This window comes from Anabrus simplex, chromosome 1 (assembly GCF_040414725.1).
Source record: "Anabrus simplex isolate iqAnaSimp1 chromosome 1, ASM4041472v1, whole genome shotgun sequence".
NCBI classification, from domain to species: Eukaryota; Metazoa; Arthropoda; class Insecta; order Orthoptera; family Tettigoniidae; genus Anabrus; species Anabrus simplex.
The window spans coordinates 339,653,003-339,666,315 of record NC_090265.1 but is presented as its reverse complement, the minus strand read 5'-3'; the positions used below and the strand labels follow the sequence as shown (position 1 = coordinate 339,666,315).

Below are 13,313 nucleotides of genomic sequence, written 5' to 3'. Positions count from 1 at the left end.
TATGGAAGGAAGGTACTAGATATTTTGGGTGTATGCCTTATGAATTGGGACTAACCGCTGGTAAACTTGAATTTCTATTAAGAGCTTGCCACCAGGCAAATTGGCCGTGCGGTTAGGGGCCCGTGGCTGTGAGCTTGCGTCCGGGAGATAGTGGGTTCGAATCCCACTGTCAGCAGCCCTGAAGATGATTTTCCGTGGCTTCCCATTTTCACACCAGGCAAATTAAGGCCATGGCTGCTCTATCCCATCGTCGCCATAAGACCTATCTGTGTTGGTGCAACGTTAAGCCACTAGCAAAAAAAAAAAAAAAAAAAAGCTTTCCTTGCTTCCTCAGAAACTGTGACTGTTCTAACAACATTGAAAGTTATAAATGAAATTTACCATTGCTTTCTTGGTGAAAATGTGCATTCAGCACCAGATGGCTCACTATGCAATACTGTATATAGAGAAGTACTTTTGCTCTTTGAACAAGTTCAACATAGCACATATCCAGCATAGGTCAAAATCTAACTTCTTTTTCTGGTAAGCGATTGCCTGTAAATTGGTATGCTTTGTCATTCTTCTATTTTTATCTCTTCATTATATTCACTTAAGGGTTAGGGATTCCAGTAAGTTCAGTATGTTGATATCCTACTGTTCCTCGCCTCCTGTGCAAAAGACATCAAACATATTGTTACAGGTACAAGAGCTAAGCACTGCACTGTAACATCACATACATACATCACATACACATATATTTCACCGTAAGCAAATCATACTTGCGTAGCCAGACGTGCTTCTACAATCCCTTATGCAGCATATTCATTTTTTGCTTGACATGTGGATTATTTCTGGATATGTCCTAAACTATTGACGACCTAAATCTAAGTGAACGGCATTATTGATAGCCTGATGTCTTGAACTTCCTGAGCTCTCATAATCTTCCCTGTAGTTCGTTGTTTTATGGGTCAAAAACAAAATGTACAACAAAAATCAATTTTATAAAAAGAAAATTGAATTCATTATACAATCTCTCTGTTGGTAATCCAACTGAACATAAATTTTCTGTAAATTTCAGGATTATATTTTTACACTATTAATCATGCACCTGATCTGTCAGTATATGCTCGTGCCTGCACATAAATATTTAGCTAAATAACTCACTTAGTTTAGTTTAGCTTATTACCTTTCTTATATGGTGGGGCTCAGGCGATGAAGCCTGCTATTATGCCAAATCATATTATACAACACAGTTATACAATTTATAGAATAATGTGAATAGTGTACATATAATCATTAGTTAAACATCATATTTCTAAATATCACAAAAATTATTTTACTCAACTTCTATAATTCTGTATCCTTATTGATAATGATGAACTAAGTATTACTTTTGTTTTTTACGATATTGAGATCTACTTTCTACAGGTTTGAGTACCAAATAACACATTTCCTTTTAAATAGCCTCAGATTGCCTATGCCTCTCATTTCAGCTGGGACTGAGTTCCAGGAACATATGGTAGCAGGTATAAATGAGTTGTTGTACGAGTTACTATGACGAATGGGAATGGACAAGAGGAAGCTTTATCAGAAGGAAAGAGGTATTTAAAGTTTGTTATAAGATAATCTGGTTTGCTTGTTTGCAGAATACTGTGGAGAAGGGAAACAGTGTGGTATTTACGTCGTTCGGTCAATCTTGGCCTTGACAGCTGAGAGAAGAAAGGGCTAATATGAGTTTGGACTGGGATATTTAATATGAATTAAGCACAAATATTGTAAGCTCTTAGTCAACATGAAAGTGTTTTGCTCATACTATTATAAACGACCACTCCGTAGTCAAATATTGGGAATATTAGACTCTGAACTTGTAATTTTCTTGTGCTTCTTGGAAGGAAGTCCCTCATCTTTTTTGCAGAATGTAATGAATAGAATACTGTTGGATAAATTTTTGTGATATGTTTCGACAAACTGAAATATTTATTGAATACTACTACAAGTTTTTTTTTTTACATGATCACTAAATGTTATTGGTATTCCACTGTGCATATCACTGGGTATAGACATGTTTTGTAGTTTAGCGTGTGATTTATAAGTACCAGTTATGATGGTCAGTAATTGCAACGTAGAATTTAATCCTGATCTGTAATCACTACTACCACCTTTTGCTCTGAATGTAACAAAGTTAACTCTAAATTTTAGGTGTCCACAACTGGCTGAAAATTACTCTTACGAGAGAAGTTCAACGAGAGAATTGTGTTGGTTGCTCATGTATTTCTATGGCTAGAATTTTGGGACTTGGCTAGAGTCTGGAGAGAATTATTGATCATTTAAGTTCTACCTAGAAGGTAATTTAGTGCTTGTATTTTCTGCTGCAACACATGGTGCATCACTTGTACAGTGGATTTGAAATTTAAAATTAATTTACCGAGCTCGATAGCTGCAGTCGCTTAAGTGCGGCCAGTATCCACTATTCGGGAGATAGTAGGTTCAAACCCTACTGTCGGCAGCCCTGAAAATGGTTTTCCGTGGTTTCCCATTTTCACACCAGGCAAATGCTGGGGCTGTACCTTAATTAAGACCACGACCGCTTCCTTCCCACTCCTAGCCCTTCCCTGTCCCATCGTCGTCGTAAGACCTATCTGTGTCGGTGCGACGTAAAGCAACTAGCAAAAAAAAAAGATAAAAAATTAATTAGGGCCTACCATCCACAAGTGGGCTGCTGGGTATTTCTTCTGATGAATTAAGGCCTTGGCTGCTACCTTCCCAATCCTAGCTCCTTCCCATCCTTCCGTCATAGAAAAATGTTCAGTGTGTTAGTGCAACATTAAACCACTAGGAATAATGATGATAATAATAATAATAATAATAATAATAATAATAATAATAATAATAATAATAATAATAATAATAATAATAATAATTTTTTGAGGAAATAACTCAAGATCTTCATGAAACTCCTGCATTACATGCGTATTGTTTTGTTTCATGCAGAATAAATCATATCATTCTACAGAATTGTTGTTCTTCTATTTTTGGAACTAGGCTATAATTCTTTGAAATAAGTTTTCATACTGGACCTTAAAACGAAATTAATAGAACTGATGGTGTCATTGTAACTTGAAATTAAGTCAGCAATATTATTAAGCTTCAGTAAAAAATCATGTGTAACTTACGTGTAATAAATCTCTTCCAGATGCTGCCATTGGTTTTGGAGACGATGTTGCAGAGAACGAGAGTTGAAGTCTAGAAGCATTGTTGTTGGTGTACCAAGTCCAGAAAAATTCCCAGCAAATGTCATTCGGAACCAGAAATACAACATAATAACTTTCTTACCATTGGTATGTTCCTGCATAATTTTCTTGAATTTCGTATCTAAATGTTGGTTTGCATCCATAGCAGTTCATGCAATATTTTTGAAGTGGAAAATAATGTCTTTGCTGTTTTATTTAACATCAAAATGTATGACTTCTCTTCAGATTGTGATGTAGAGTATGTTCTGATTGGGCAAAACTAAAATCTCTTGAAGGTTGCATTATTGAAACCTGAGCTACTTATTTTTATCCAGAGTCCAATGTGAATTCATGAACTGTTGTAAAGGAATATCACACACGTGCTCTATTCCCTAAAATTAAGAGAAAATGATAAATTAAATGTGTTGAAGTCTGTTTCGTTCATTGTAAATTGTAATTGTAAATTGTAGACTCCAAAAATCAAAACCAAACCAAATCCCATGACACTACAGCCCTTGAAGAGCTTTGGCCTACCAAGCAACCGCTGCTCAGCCTGAAGGCCTGCAGATTATGAGGTGTCATGTGGTCAGCACGACGAATCCTCTCGGCCGTTATTCTTGGCTTTCTAGACCGGGGCCGCTATCTCATCGTCAGATAGCTCCTCAATTCTAATCACGTAGGTTGAGTGGACCTCGAACCAGCCCTCAGGTCCAGGTAAAAATCCCTGACCTGACCAGGAATCGAACCCGGGGCCTCCGGGTAAGAGGCAGGCACGCTACCCCTACACCACGGGGCCGGCAAATTGTAGATTCCAGATTTTGAAAAGACCTTACATTTGTTTACCAAGTTAGAGTTGTGTAAAAAATTGACATTTCAGTTGTTGGTTCTAAAAGCTATTTTTACGTTGTGCTTTTTAAAAATGTTGGTAACTTTATAAACGTCTTTTTTGACAGTAAAAGTGGAAAGTGCGGAGGCGTTGATTTTTTTATTTTGTTAATGTGGTCTTGGGGCGGTAGTATTATTCGGTCTATAAAAGAGTTGTTAAAACTGTTAAATTTAACAATAATACAGATGGTGCTCAATTCATTGTTTAAGTCTTTCTTAGACATTGGAGTATTAAAGGCACGAAAGACTAGGCTGTAATAAGTAGTAGAACTCTAATGTCTTTTCAAAATCCGGAGTCGACAGATTCAAATGCAACAACTGCAATTCTTTGTATGTTGGGTAAACCGGACGCAACTTTACTATCAGATGTTCGGAACATGTCAACGCTTTAAAATACAACAGATTCTGTGCAGTAGGACAGCACATACACGATTAAAAATAACTTCACCAAAATACAACAGGACTTGCAAATACTTGAAATAAATAACAAAGGCCCCTTACTTAACACAACTGAAAACTGTTTCATTCACCTTGACCAGTATTTTAATAATTTCAATTTAAATGACATCTCTCTCTGAGAAACCTAATATTCCCTTCGATTTTCTCATCCTAATTTTAAAAAATGTTAAATCTTTAAACTCAAATTCGATATTTTTACGCCTTGCATAGTTCCTACCCACATCTTTTACCACCAATACCTCACCCACCTGCTGCGCCTTAATCTACTCCTCCTCCCTTATTTCTCTCTTTCCTCTTTTCACTCTCCATCACACTTTCTGCTCTATTATTCATTTCTAAACTCAACCCCTTATTATATATAATGCTGTACAATATGTATTATATCCTATATTTTTTACCCGCTTACTTCATTACCTTTTAAAGTTTATCACCACCTATTTTGGCTTCTGTTAACCTCTTAATTTATTTCTTTTTTTCGCGTTGAACTGGGAATTAAAATGTATTTTTTTTTGGTTCAGATCAATATGACCTTCAGGGGCCGATGACCTTCGATGTTAGGCCCCTTTAAACAACAAGCATCATCATCATCATCATCATCAATATGACCTTCAAATTTGTTCTCTTCGCCACCTCAAGAGCTGCCCGAACACTCGTCTTCAAGAAACCCTAGTTTGTCAATTGTGATCCCCAATTGTTCTAATACTGCGTTTTTTGGTTGTTTTTTTTTTTTACTTATTTCTGTTCACATTTGTTTTTTAATGTCAACTGTTCCTGCATTACAAGACTAATCATTCGCATCTTCATACATCAAGCATACGATTACAACACTGATCCTTGAGCTATTTATTCTAAAAACTTTTTAAAGCACAGTGCTACAGTCACATGTGTTATACTGCTCCACACAAACGTGCGTATTTTAGGATTGCAAAATTGTTCCTCAAATGTTTATTCTTTTCTTTAGGATTATAAAAACTTTTGAGACACGGTGCTACAGTCACATGTTATACTGCTCAAAACGAACTTACGTCTGGTGAAAAAACGATATCTTCTACATTACTATTTATTTACCTGTGTATTGTTTTTTTCTGTTTTTGAGTGATCGGCTGATGATGACCCAGAACTTAGGGTTGAAACCAGTACCGTTTATGATCAACTAGTGATGTAACTTTACATTACTAAGTTTACATGTTTTGAAAAGGTGGAACCATTACATAATTTTATTAATTTTAATTGTGATCTGAGTTCAATACAGACCATAATGAAATTCTTATCTTTCAATGGGAATAGCCTTACCAAAATTTAACCAGACGCAAAAAAATATAATCTAACCTCTGAAATCAGTGATGTGCTCTGTTATATCTTGAGGTGTATCGCATTCTTACTTAATTTCAGTGTAGAGTATTAAAATTAAGCGATCGTTTACTTAGCCTTTATTTCTAACTGCTTTTAAAGATAAAAATTTCATGATGTTCCATATTGAACTGTATCACAGTTAAATTGAAATAACAAATAACGTAGTTCAACCTATTCAATACAAATAAATAAGAAATGTAGAGTTACATTTCTATTTAATTATAAGCGGAAGCGGTACCTGTTTCGACCCCAATCGGTCATCATCAGCTGAATAAAATGTAAAAACAATGCATAGGAAAATAAGAAATTAAAGAATGAGTCTTTCACAAAAACAGTTGAAGAGACAAAATAAGATGATGGGGATTGGCACTGTGCGAATTTAAATCGTAAAATCTAGAAGAAGTAGAAAGTCAGTCACTTATATGAAGTAAGGCGCGATGTTCTGATTAGTAGCACAACACACCCAAAGTTCGGCACAGTCTCCAAATGTTTACAAGAAGAGGTGAACGGTTAAGTGAGCCAGCATGCATGTATTATCAGGCGCGAAGTCACAGCATAATTTAATGACTATGAAGTCCAAAATAGTGTAGAAATCGAAGATGAGTCGCTTGATTGAAGAGAATTGCTAGCTCCTAAAGATCATCGCAACACACTCAATGTCTGGTACTGTGCTTTCAAATGCCGACGGAACTCGATGAAAAGCTTGATGATCCAGTCCGTAATCGGAACTCGATGAAAAGCTTGATGATCCAGTCCGTAATTGTTTTGGTTGCGAAATGTGTGTGTGTGTATATATATATATAGCTTCCGCTTATAATTAAATGGAAATGTAACTATACATTTCTTATTTATTTGTATCGAATAGGTTGAACTACGTTATTTGTTATTTCAATTTAATTAGAAACTGCTGTCGACCATGTTATTTACGTATTTGTTACGAAAACAAGTTGTCCTCCTTCATTTCTGATTTTCTTTATGGAACGGAAGTTGACGAGTGCTACTAATAGACCCCAACATCGCCAACATATTTTGAGCGCCAGTAGAGAAATTATAACCTTCTCGATATACATTTACATGATAATATGGTAGCCTTTAACCAGGTGTGAGAGAATATAAGCTAAACGCTGAAATCAATGATGTACTCTGCCATATCTTGAGGTGTATCACATTCTTACTTAATCAGAGTATTTAGCATTAAAACTAGGAGATCATTTACTTCAGCCTTTATTTTCAACGAGTTAACAACTGCTATCAGACATGTTATTTAAGCATTTATTAAGAAATCTGTTCTCGTACATTTTGATTCTGCTTTGTGGAACAGCAGTCGACGGGTATTACAAATCGACTCCAACATCGCCTTTGAATGTCGACGAGAGAGCTCACTAGTGGACATAGTGACAAAACAATACCGACGATGATTGATCGCATGCAATATAATGACTGGGTGCATAAATATAGGTACTGAAAAAATCACGCACACGTAATCGCTTGTAATAATGGATCTATCCTGACGTTATAACAGGGTTTTTGTTATATACCGTACTCATTATAGTGGACTTCTACTGTATATTTGCCATGAAAATTAACAAGTAGACCTATTTACGTGACAGGTATTTCATTAATCTGAACTTGCAAGAGGCTCAATTCCCTGTAGATCGGAAGATTTGTTGTCACTTGCATCTCTAGAATCCTCTCCTAAATTACTTGTAAATTCGTCACACACCACGTCTAAAACACTTCTCATACATGACCGATGGTGGATAATTCTTTCCATGCAATGTAAACACTTGAAACAGAGACACCGGCGAACTCGGATGTTAATTTTGCGATACCATCAATTATTCGGTCGGGGTACATTTCCATATCTTCGATTGGTAAGAAAACCATATACATATCTCAATCACTACGCCATTATTAACACAAGATATGAATGGGCGTATAAAGACTTTTGTGCTTTGATAACATTTCAAAACCTTCTTTTAAATTTGGAATGGTAAAAAACTATGTACTTATTTCAATGTGTCACTACGCCAGTTTTAATTATTATGTACTTGTTCATTTGTTTGTGATTAATTTGTTTATGGCTGATGATGACATTTAAATGTCGAAACGGTCCAATATTAAAAAATGTTGTAAATAACATCTATACAACACGTAATTAAGTTAGTACTGAAAAGTTTGAACTTTATAAATAACTTATCTCTTTGGTCAGATACTGGTTGTTTAAGATATTCTCTAGAAGCTTAGAACAGTAGGCCTAATATTATTTTCGCACTCAAACTGTCGTAAAAAACTCGTTGCTATCATACAAAGATTTAGTAATGGACTATTTACTGGGTGGACAAAGGAATTGTGAAACAGTCGAAATCACATGGTTTTGTTTACATCTACTTTATTCTCTGGTTGGAAAGTGTGGTTTTTTGACTTACTTTATTGGAATAAGTTATAACGGCTTAAGTAAAAAAACATAAACAGTACATGAATTAGCGAAGTGCAAGAGTCACATACAACTTAAAAAGTCAACACACTATTATACTATGATTGTAGTAGCAGCGTCTAGCATCCTGCAATAGAAAAACCGTACTGTAATTATCTTAAATACACAGTATAAAGTAAAATAAGGATACTGTACATTGATGCTCCCTTATCTGTAATCTTCTTAATGTTCGTCATCACTGGCAGAATAGCAGTCCTCCTTGTCATCTCCATCATCGTTCTCCCACAGCACGTCATCCTCGATTCCGTCCAGCGTATAAGAGATCCCGCATTTCTTGAAACCCTTCTCCACCAGTTGCAGAGGAATGGAACCCCAAGCATGTTTTATACATTTGCAAATCTACCTCGCTTCTGGGTGCTTGATTGTACCAGTAGACCTATATTTGTGCGCTTCATCTGCCATCCAACGTGTACAGATGTTTCACTGCAGCCTTAAAAAGGCCGGTTAATGCACGTCAAGTGGTTGGAGAATGGATGTTAAACTACCTGGAATTATTAACAAGTTTGTTCTACCTCTTGTCAAAACATTATGAACTACTTGAGTAACGTGCCTGCGAAAACTACTTGAGTAACGTGCCTGCGAAAACTGGAACAAGCCTAATTCTGAGATATAGTAATGCTCCAGAGTGCTGTTGCCAAACCTGCCTCACCCATGGCTGGTTTCTAGTACACCGCAGTTACCTGTGAGTTACCTAAAAGCGCTTGTAACTTTAACTGTGCTGTTAACTTTAATGAGTTTCCAGAAACTTAAATCCAGATTTATAAACCCTGGTAATAAACAGTAGAGTTATCGTCATGTTTAGTATCTCTCGTCCTCCAATAGATGTCTCTACGCAAATGCTTTTAGGATTATTTTGGTAATACCTAGTTACTTTTACTAGCAAGAAGTTTTCTACAATGAAAAATGGTTGGCAAATATGTACACAGTCATGTGTAATAATTTCTCATAATATGCAAATATGTATGATCTAATGATGCAAAAATTAGGTATATATTATTTCCCCTTCTTATTCGCAGTATGCAGACATCATCTTAAATTTCACTTTGATCGCTGTCATCAGTAAAATTATAAAAATACACCGCAATTACCAAACAGATCACTTTTCACTGATCCAGAACACAAGAAGTGTAAACTAAAATAATCACATAAATGAAAACATGCCGCACACTTTGGAACCTATCATTCCATCACTGAAGCTCTGCACTGATGATGCAATATCCATCTGTTCTCACTTCAACTGTTGCAGATTTTTTTTTTTTTTAACACTGACTATGCAACATGCATTGCCAAAATACTCTCGTAACTGTGAAGTCCAGTTTGTTGGGAGTCCATGAGACCTCACATCACCTGTTAAAGGATATAATAATAGCATTTAAAAAAACAATGAGAAGTCTATATTTATTATTCAGCAGGTTTATATTAAATGCAGACCGGTAGCTAATATATTTATTATTTAGTACAAATGTAAATATTGATTAGTAAATACTCCATAATTTCAGATTGTGATCACTAACTGTTGGTGAGACTCATGATTCAAAGCCTAACGAAAGAGATCTTAACATTATAGGTACACTAAAAGATCAGTTAGGACCTGATGAAAATCCGTTTGACTCGAGTTCTATTTTATTTGATGATTCGTTTCCCATATTGGAAGATATATCTACAGTAGAGGCGTCATGCTCCGAGGAGATTATAACCTAAACAGCTGGGACAGATGACACCATACAAGTGGAATCAGTGACTAAAGCCAGTGATAACATAGAAGTAAATGTACTAACCGAAATGTTGTCGAATCCAGCACACCCAAGCACGTTAAAACTACAATGAATGGCTGTAAATATATTAAAACCAGTTCATTATCACGTTCTAATGTTTACGAAACTAATATAAGACCATGTACGAAATGGTATGGAGTGACGCCTCATAGCAGCAGCATGCTGCAGTTACCAGTCGTCGTGGAGATAACTGTGAAGAAGCCGATAACTGTTGTTTCGGAAACTCATTTTAAACGTATCACCATGTTAAGTCACTGATAACTACACATCTACATATAACTGTCATTCCAGAAACCTGCTACCAGTCTGCTAGTAGGCTATTATCCATCCATACTTTGGGTTGCACTTTTACGATAACGCCTTTCATGTTTATTTTTGGAATTGTTTTCCATTTAAATATGACGTATGGGGGCAGTTTTCTTCCATCTGTGGTTACACAAAGCATAACTGTACAGCTTTGCTTCTCATTCCCGCCAGTTCTAACCATGACGTTGGAAGCACCTTTTCTGTTTACAGTATAATCACGAGGCATTTTGAAGAAAATTGGTATCTGGTCTGTGTTGCCTATTTATGAAAGTAAATAAGAGTTTTTCTTGTGTAAATTGATCACATATTTGTGGAAATTCACAATTTTATCTTCAAAATCTCATGGAAGACACTGCGCGATGGTAGTTTTTCTTCAAAAACTATAGCGATAATGAATATAAAATTGCAAAAGCCATCCACGCCTAGCTTTGAATCCCATAACACCTAGTTCTTTTGCATTTGATAGAGTTTCAAGTTAGCACATTTCACTCGTAACGGCACATCCAAATTGTATCTTTTCTTCAATATACGCATAAAATCTTGCTTCAATCTCAGGAAACTTTGCTTTCTGTCCACGAAATGCCAGACAATTACTACTAGTTTGCAGAAGCTGTAATTAATTTTTCCACCCATCACAAATACAGTTCTCGTCCACCTCGTATTTCTTCCTGCTGCACGATTTCCAATTTCTTCTGCGTTTTCTATTATCTGCAGCTTTTCTTTGATCATGAGCAACCTATAGTGTGTACCTTTAGTTGCCATCTTGAACACATGATTCACTTCAACTGACGCTCGCAGAAGAATGACACCACGGCCCACGCAGAGTTGCCAACTGTGTTTGGCAAAGTCCCATTAGATGGATCTTATAAATCTGTAATTTTTCTCCAAATCCCTCTAAAATTCCAAACTACTATACTTATTGGCCTCTCCTGCGAACCATGTGACCTTACCGTGAGGGGAGGCTTGCGTGTCCCAATAAAGCAGATAGCTGAGCTGCAGGTGCAACCATATCAGATGGGTATCTGTTGAGAAACCAGACTAAGGAATGGTTCATCGAAAGGGGGGTAGCAGCCTTTCGGAAGTTGCAAGGGCAGCAGTCTAGATGATTGATTGATATGACCTTGTGATAATACTCAACATGGCTTAGCTGTGTTGATACTGCTACACGGCTGAAAGCAACAGAAAACTACAGCCGTAACTAACTCCCAAGGACATGCAGCTCTCTCTGTATGAATGATGTACTGATGATAGCTTCCTCCTGGGTAAAATATTCCGGAGGTAAACTAGTCCCCCATTCGGATCTCCGGGTGGGGACTACACAAGAGGGGGCTATCATCAGGAAGATGGATATTGACATTCTGCGAGTCGGAGCATGGAATGTTAGAAGTTTGAATCGTTGTGGTAGATTAGAGAATCTGAAAAGGGAGATGGATAGACTAAAGTTAGATGTAGTTGGTATAAGTGAAGTACGTTGGCAGGAAGAACAGGATTTTTGGTCAGGCTACTACCGAATTATCAACTCAAAATCAAACAGGGGAAATGCAGGAGTTGGTTTAATAATGAATAAGAAAATAGGGCAGCGGGTAAGCTACTACGACAGCATAGTGAAAGAATTATTGTCATCAAGATAGACACCAAACCAATGCCCACCACAATAGTGCAGGTCTATATGCCTACTAGCTCAGCGGATGATGAGAAAATCGAAAGAATATATGGGAGAGATAGAAGATTTAATACAATATGTAAAAGGTGATGGGAATCTAATTGTGATGGAAGACTGGAATGCAGTGGTAGGCCAATGAAGAGAAGGTAATACAGTAGGAGAATTTGAATTGGGACAAAGGAAAGAAAGAGGAAGTCGGCTGGTTGAATTCTGCACTGATCATAATTTAGTCCTTGCCAGTACTTGGTTCAAACACCACAAACGACGGCTGTATACGTGGACGAGACCTGGAGACATTGGAAGGTATCAAATAGTCTTCATTATGATTAGGCAGAGATTCAGAAACCAGGTGTTGATTGCAAAACTTTCCCAGGAGCAGACGTGGACTCTGACCACAACTTGTTGGTCATGAAATGCCATCTGAAACCGAAGAAATTGAAGAAAGGAAAGAATGAAAAAAGATGGGATCTAGACAAGTTGAAAGAAAGGAGTGTGAGGGATTGTTTCAAGGAACATGTTGCACAAGGACTAAATAAAAAGGCTGAAGGAAACACAATAGAGGAAGAGTGGATAGTCATGAAAAATGAAGTCAGTAGGGCTGCTGAAGAAATGTTAGGAAGAAAGAAAAGATCAACTAAGAATCAGTGGATAGCTCAGGAGATACTAGACCTGATTGATGAAAGACGAAAATACAAGAATGCTAGAAATGAAGAGGGCAGAAAAGAGTACAGGCGATTAAAGAATGAAGTGGATAGAAAGTGCAAGGTAGCTAAAGAAGAATGGCTGAAAGAGAAGTGCAAGGATTACATGTTATAATTCTCATATTTTGGTCCTTATTGAAATGTACAATGAAGTCAAATATTGAAGTATTGAAAATGTGGAATAATTAAACTTTAATATTTATTTGACTTCAAAGTGCAAGGATATCGAAGGTTGTATAGTTCTAGGAAAGGTAGATGCTGCATACAGGAAAATAAAGGAAACCTTTGGAGAAAGGAAATCTAAGTGTATGAATATTAAGAGCTCAGATGGAAAGCCACTTCTAGGGAAAGAAGACAAAGCAGAAAGATGGCAGGAACATATCCACCAGTTGTATCAGTGTGAGGATGTAGATAATTTGGTTCTGGAACAAGAAGAGGCTGTTGATGCTGATGAAATGGGAGTCC

At 36.6% G+C, this 13,313-nt stretch overlaps 1 protein-coding gene across 5 annotated transcripts in view; it reads left to right on the top strand.

Annotated features, from left to right (window-relative positions):
• LOC136856766 (probable phospholipid-transporting ATPase IIB) overlaps positions 1–13,313 on the top strand; it is a 407,253-nt gene that overhangs the window by 79,688 nt on the left and 314,252 nt on the right. For 4 of the 5 annotated variants that reach the window (XM_067134860.2, XM_067134861.2, XM_067134862.2 and 1 more), the window contains one exon: positions 3,173–3,317. In XM_067134860.2, coding sequence (XP_066990961.2) covers positions 3,173–3,317 — 145 coding nt within the window. Of the gene's footprint in view, positions 1–1,445; positions 1,581–3,172; positions 3,318–13,313 lie in introns of those variants that run through there. The other variant, XM_067134863.2, reaches the window with a different exon arrangement.